This window comes from Physeter macrocephalus, chromosome 2 (assembly GCF_002837175.3).
Source record: "Physeter macrocephalus isolate SW-GA chromosome 2, ASM283717v5, whole genome shotgun sequence".
Classification (NCBI taxonomy): domain Eukaryota; kingdom Metazoa; phylum Chordata; class Mammalia; order Artiodactyla; family Physeteridae; genus Physeter; species Physeter macrocephalus.
The window spans coordinates 136,278,277-136,285,181 of NC_041215.1; the positions used below are offsets into that span (position 1 = coordinate 136,278,277).

The window sequence follows — 6,905 nt, forward strand, 5'->3', positions numbered from 1 at the left end:
GTTAATAACCGAGGGCCAGCCGGGAGGGAATCTCTCTGAGAGCACGATTCTCCGAGGGCTTTCTTCCTCATGGACCGTGGAATAGCTCTACAGGGAGTGTTATCAAATGCCTTCCCTCGCAGGTTGTCACCTCTTAGGCTTCTCTCAACCTCTCAGTAAAGTCTCTTACAGCCAGCCCACCTGCATGGTGAAGTGTGGAAAGAAATGAGGTTGACACTGCTGGAGGGAGATGAGCTCTGGCTGTTCACCTGGCCTCTGGCTAGAAAAGCACTGCTCACATGGTCCTGGATGCGTTTAGCAGCAGACAGAGCTATGGTCCTAGGAGCAGTGAACAACAGTGCATGTTGTGGAAGTTGCTTACTAGAAGGTATGTAGTTCCACAGAAATCCCCAGCACCTAAACAATACTCAGCACACAGCAGTGATTCAATAAATGCCTGAATGATACTTTGTGGGCTATCTTCACCAAATATATATGAATGTCCATGAAAATGAAAAGTGTACATGTACATGAAAAGTGCTTGAAATCAGTAATTACCAGAGAAATGCAAATTAAAACCACAATAAGATACTATTACATACCTATTAGAATGGCTAAAATTAAAAAGACTGACACATCAGGTGTTGCCAGGGGATACGGAGCAACTGGGAATCCCATACGTTGCTAGTGGGAATGAAAACTGATGCAGCCACTTTAAAAATTAGAGTACGGCTCTATCTTGTAAAGTTAAGCATATTCTTACCATATAATCCAGCAATCCTATTTCTAGGTATTTATCCAAGAGACATGAAAACTTATGTTCATACAAAGACTTGTACGTGAATGGTCTTAGTAGTGTTATTCATAAATAATAAGAAACTAAAAGCAACTCAAATATCCATCAACTGTTGAACAGATAACCAAACTGTACTACGGAATACTGCTCAGCTGCAAAAAGGAATGACATATGGATGAATCTCAAAACATTATAAAGGAAAGAATTAAACACAAAAGACTATGTACTGTATGATTCCATTTATATGGAACTCTAGGAAAGGCATGGTTATAATGACAGTTGCAGTTGCCTGGGGCTGGGGTGGGGGAGGAGGTGAACTGCAAATGAACAGGAGAAAATGCTTTAGGGTACAGGAACTGTTCTGTATCTTGATTGTGGTGATGGTAGCATAATTGTGTAAAATTACCCAAACGCATCAGGCTGTACACTTAAAATGGGTGACGTTTATTGAATGTCAATAATTATCAGGGACTTCCCTGGTGGTCCAGTGGTAAAGAATCCGCCTTCCAAAGCAGGGGACACGGGTGCAATCCCTGGTCGGGGAACTAAGATCCCACATGCCGCGAGTCACCTAAGCCTGAGAGCCACTACCGAGCTCTCGCGCCTCAATGAGAGAGCCCGCGTGCCGCAAAGTACAGAGCCCCTGCGCTCCGGAGCCCAGGCCACAACCAGAGAAGAGAAAACCCGCACGCACGCCACAACTAGAGAGACGCCCGCGCGCCGCAAGGAGCGCCACAACGATAGATCCCACATACCGCCAACGAACATTCCGCGTGCTGCAACGAAGCCCTGACGTAGCCAAAGAAATAAATATTTTAAAAAGTCAAATATAAATTTTAAGTTAAAAAACGCCACATCCAGATACATCTCGAGCAAAGAACACACAAAGAATGGAGCGCATTGAAAATGGTAAAATGAATGTAAATAAAAATTATAAAGGTGTCCAATAGAAGAACTAAAAACAGACCACAAAGCTTCAAAACTGATAAAAGGATCTGCAGTGAGCCTGGGCGTGGCGGATGGAAGACAGATGGGACAGAACCACAGACACTTGGTAGAACAACAAGGGAGCGGCTTCATCCTGGTTACAAAGCCCTGAAGCATCGTTTGGTCCTCATCTCCCTGGGAGTTAGGGAGGCTGGCACATATTATCCCTGCTTTATAGGAACAGAAACATAGCCTCAGAGAAAAGGAGTAACTCTTCCAAGAAGCCATATTAAGTAACAACAGGATAAGGTATGTGTCTTTCGAGATAACTTAGTCCAGTCCCCCTGAAATGAGTCTTGGAAGCTGTGTTGCTGCTATCCAGTCCTCGGGAGGTCTCCTCTAACGCGGGGCGAACAGCTTTTTCCCGAGGCTGCTGAGCGGTGGAGGGGTTCGGCGCGGTCACGGGGCACGGACGCTGAGGCAGCCCCACCGCAGACGCCGCCCGCGTGCGCGCGCAGCCGGACAGGGGGCCGGGCGCCGCCGCGGGTTCGTTGCTAAGGCCGCGCCGCCCTGGCGACCGAGGGCCGCGGCCCCGCGCACGCGCCTTGGCGGACTCCGGTGCACTGTGGGATGGAAACCCGAGCGGCGCGTCGAGGCCGGACCTGGCGGCGGCGGCGGGGCCGACGGCGGCCGGGGAGCGGGGCTTAGGCTCGGCGGCCGACGAGACGCGGGCGGCGCCGCCATGAACGCGGCGGTGGTGAAGCGGACGCAGGAGGCCCTGGGGAAGGTGATTCGGAGGCCGCCGCTGACGGAGAAGCTGCTGAACAAGCCCCCGTTCCGCTACCTGCACGACATCATCACGGAGGTGAGCGCCGGGCCGGGTCGGGGGTCGGGGTGCCGGCCGGGGTTCGTCGGGGTCGGGGCCGGGGTCCCGGTGCCCTGTCTGGGTGCAGGCCGGGGGTCAGGGCCCTTGTGGGGCTCGGGGTGCGGGCCGGGGGTCAGGGCCCTTGTGGGGGTCGGGGTGAGGGCCGGGATGCGGGTCGGGGGTCACTGCCGGGTTGTGGGTCGGGACCAGGGCTGGCGTCAGGGTCCGACCTCACGTCGCTGAGCGCGGCCCCTGCCCGAGTAGCCGGGCTTTGGCCGGATTCCGCGGCGCCTCTGCTCTCACGCCTGCGCTCCGCTTCGCGCCAACCCCCTGGGCCCCCTCTTCTGGGGAGACTCCCGGCCCCTTGGGGAGCATTCTTATTTCTTCCCATCCTACCCATGTATCTCTTAGAGCACATCTTTTTCTCTACCTGGCAAAGCTGTTTCTGTGATTTTTTTTTTGCTGCGGTGTCTAGCATGTGGAGAGTGCTTACAAATCCCGGGAGAATGGAATCATTCTTTTTTTCTTTTTTTTTTTTTTTATAAACTCTCTCCCCAAGTTTCCCTCCACCTGCTCCACTGTGGTCACCATATGCTGGATGCTTAATCAGTACCTGTGGGTGAATTGACTGAAGGTGGTTTTAGGGGACCTGAAAAGAAGAAGCTATAAAAGAGCAGGCCAGTATTTGCTGATAAACGGCAGAGCATGTCTTGAGATTGGTTGTTTGTAAACTTTTCCCCACTGGCTGGTGAATTCCTGAGTGACGCGGACGGTAGCTTGTTTGTTGTCATATCCTGGGTACGGCACACAGAAGGTGCCCGACAAACATTCATTGTTGAATGGAATCGGTCAAGGCTCCTGTAACTCAGGGTGGCAGCGCCCATTTCCGTGGTGCACCTGAGTGCAGTGTTGACCTTGGGAACTCGGGCGTGCTCTTGGGGAGTTAGGAGTCAGCTCGAACTTGCAGGTGTCCAGGGGCTCAGGCTCCCACTCTTGCCCCATGTTTGTCCTTAAACTTCACTTCTTACTCTTTCCAGCAGGTGCGGCGTCTTACACAAACTTTGCTTTGCTTGTTTTTGCTATCTTAGCTTAGCTTACAATGTGTGCCTCTCTCTGTTAAAAACCCTAATCGTGCTTACAGCTCTCTTGAAACCCACCCACATCCCAAGGGCTGCCTTGACTGGCCTCCCCCTCCTCCTAAGCTAGTGCAGCACTTAGACCTGCCCTGGACAGTGTCTGGGGAAGGGACGTGGCTGCGTGGAGAGCCTGGTGGGAGCCGGGCCTTGAGCTGCATTACCCCTGCCCTGTGAAGTAGGCAGGTAGCATCCTCTAACCCAGGAGGGGTCAAGTCACTTAGCCAGGAGGTGAGGGGCCAACTACAGCCGTTGCTGCCCAGCCTCACACTTTCATTTTCTGTGTTAGTCCCGTCTCTTCACTGAAAGAGCCAGGAAGGAGGCTGGGGGCCATACCTCGTCGTGTGGGTCTTGGTGTGGCCCTGGGCTCATGGTGGCTGCTGTCCCCACCTCCTGGAAGGTCAGAAGGAGGAGGAAGGTTCGGGTAGGAATCGACTTGGTTGGCCAGGTAGCCAGGGTGTGGCGAAGGAGTTCCGTATTTTCAATCGGGATCCACTGGTCTGCTTTTCTTCCTCAGGTTTTTCCTAACCTAAGGTCAAAATTAATTTCTCTACCTGTGTAAAGATAACTACGTTAATTGTCACCTACTCAATAAAGATGTTAGGACAATTGACATCTGGAAAGCATTTTCAGATAATATGTGCAGATCCTTGTGAGAAAATTCTTCACTGCCCCTGAGCATTGTATTCAAATCTCCGTGTTAGTATTTTAGCTACTGCTAAACCAACTCTGCCTCTTTCATAAATTGAAAGACCGATTCTGCGAAATTCATGTCTCTTGTTGGGTAAAATGATTGCTCACAAGTGTAACTGTCAGCACGCTGGAAGAACCTCAAAAGGTTTTTCCTTTTGAGGATGCATAAGTTCCAGGAATATTAAATGCAGTATACTCTTAATATTCCACCTGTCTTGTCAGGAAAAAAAAAAAACCAGCACAGCTGTTAAGTAGTTTGAGGAATGAAAGCTAGCTTAATTAATAGCTAGCTAGTTGTAGCTTGGTCTCAGAGAAGGAGCCTAATATTAGTGTGGGACTGTCTTTTTTTTTTTTTTAAGGTAATAAATACTCTTTATATCTGACCCAGGACACACACATATAGGCAATATTCATCCTTACTACATACAGTGCAGTCTGATATTTTCTTATCTGTTTTGTTAAAAAAACGCTTATTGCTACCCGTTACATTGACTTTATAGTGACCTGCCGCATCTTGAAAACCTCTGCTCTGAGAGAAGCCAGGGCCCTGGTGTGTCTGGAGGTGGGGAGGAACGGACAACACCACCACCCCCGAAGCCTGACTGAGGGGTAACTGGGAGGTCCAGGTTGACTGAGGAGAGGAAGAGGTGGGGGGAGAACCAAAGTGATGTGGCACAGAGCACCCCTCTGTCCCAGGAAGTGAGTCGCACAGTGGTGAGGAGAAACCCGGGCCGGGAAGTTCCTCTTCTTTCCAAAATCCATGCTCTCCACTGCCCTGGGCCATCCTCACAAGAGGCCGTTTCCTGTTTGTGGATGTCTTGGGGCCTCCTTGTGGTAGTGAGGCTAAGTCCATATTCCTGATGGCTTCGAAGGCCATCTGGTCAGGCCCGTGCTGACTCCCTGGCCTCAGGCTCCTCTTGTCAAACTTCTTCTGGCCCCTTGAACAGGACCTAGTCGGACCTTGTGGGACTGTTTCTTTTGCCTGGCATGTGCTTCCTCTATACCCACTCCCCTAGTTCTTCTCCTGTAAGCTTCTGGTCTTAGTTTAGATATGATTTGCTCCGGGAAGTGTTCCCTGACTCCCGGGGCCTCCTGCACTTGTATTAGGAGTGATCCTGTCCCCCCTTGTATCCCCGCGGGTCCATCGTGTTTACCTGTCGTCACAGCCAGGCTGAGTTCTGTGAGGACCAGGCTGGCTTCTGCCTGGGACGAGGCCTTGCACATGGCAGATGCTCAGTGCTCATTGCGTCCGTGGATGAATGACATCCTGGGCGTAGGCAGATCCAGGCAGCCCTTAGCGTGGGCAGTGGGCGAGGCCAGGGCATGGGCTGTCCCGTTGGGTGCTGACCGTGGCCTCGCTTTATCTTTTGAAGGTGATCAGGATGACTGGTTTCATGAAGGGCCTCTACACAGACGCCGAGATGAAGTCCGATAACGTTAAGGTAGGTTTGAGGCGCTGTCCCTTCTCGCCTTTGTGAACAGGGTTTTTGTGAGCGGTGCGCTGCGGTGGCCCCTCGCTCACGGCTGACCTGTGGCTGGCATGCGAGCCTGGTGGCTCTGGGAGTTGCCACGTGCCCTTTCTCGCTTCATGGTCTTTGCGGCAGCTGCCTAGCACGCTAACGTTACCCTGGAGAAATGCAATGAGTGTTCCAAAGGTTAATGCTAGCCCACCACCTAAAACTAAAAGCTTTACCGAAGATTTTTTTTGGTGGTTGTTGTTATAAAGAGTCGGGATTTCTAAATTTGACACACATCTAAAAATAGCTTTTTATCTAAACGGGAATTGTGCCTGTTGGACATACTGAAGATAATGCAAGCTCTTTTTGAAGTATTTTAATATTTGTGTTTTAAATGGAAATCTTTCAGGATAAAGACGCCAAAATTAGCTTCCTTCAGAAGGCCATAGACGTGGTGGTCATGGTCTCTGGAGAGCCACTGTTGGCAAAACCGGCTCGGATCGTGGCCGGGCACGAGCCTGAAAGGACCAACGAGCTGCTCCAGAGAATCGGAAAGTGCTGTCTCAACAAGGTAGCGCCACCCTGAGCTGGAGGCTGCCAGCGCGGGAGGGATGAAAGACGGGGAGGGCAGGCCACCCAACAGCCGGAGGTGTTTAAGGAGGGGGTTTTAACCCTTTGCTTGCAATTGGATCCCACCTCTCCTGGAGCCTCAGAGTTGCAGAAGTAGTTTAAAGCTGTACAGTGAAACAGATAAGGCAGTGCTACACACAGGGTCGACGAGCTGTCAGTATCAAATAGGGACTTCGCAGGCGCTTTGCTCATGGGCACGTGGCTGGGGGCTGCGTGCCCGGCCTTCTGAGCCCTTCATTCTTTCTCCTTTTGGGCCTCCTTTCAGGGCAGGTGACTGTTTCCAACCGGGTGGCCGGAGGAGCTGCTTTTCTTCGTCTTTGGGGCTTGTGGGATGTCCCTGTTCTCTGCCCGCCTTTCCAGCCTCTTGGGTCCGCTTCCCTCCCTCTTTCCCTCCCCCCCCCCCCCCCCCCCCGTTTCTCCCCCCC

The 6,905-nt window shown here is 51.7% G+C and overlaps 1 protein-coding gene across 7 annotated transcripts in view; it reads left to right on the top strand.

The window, feature by feature from the left end:
* Positions 1 to 2,311: 2,311 nt before the first annotated feature.
* TRAF3IP1 (TRAF3 interacting protein 1) overlaps positions 2,312 to 6,905 on the top strand; it is a 91,154-nt gene continuing 86,560 nt past the window's right edge. For 2 of the 7 annotated variants that reach the window (XR_003678031.2, XM_028483194.2), the window contains exons 1-3: positions 2,312 to 2,567; positions 5,767 to 5,835; positions 6,260 to 6,421. Coding sequence is in view for 3 of the 7 variants with exons in the window: in XM_028483194.2 (XP_028338995.1) it covers positions 2,445 to 2,567; positions 5,767 to 5,835; positions 6,260 to 6,421 (354 nt within the window). In the remaining 4 variants the exon portion in view is untranslated. Of the gene's footprint in view, positions 2,568 to 3,126; positions 3,245 to 4,893; positions 5,003 to 5,766; positions 5,836 to 6,259; positions 6,422 to 6,905 lie in introns of all 7 variants that reach the window. The other 5 variants (XR_003678033.2, XM_028483179.2, XR_003678035.2 and 2 more) reach the window with 4 other exon arrangements.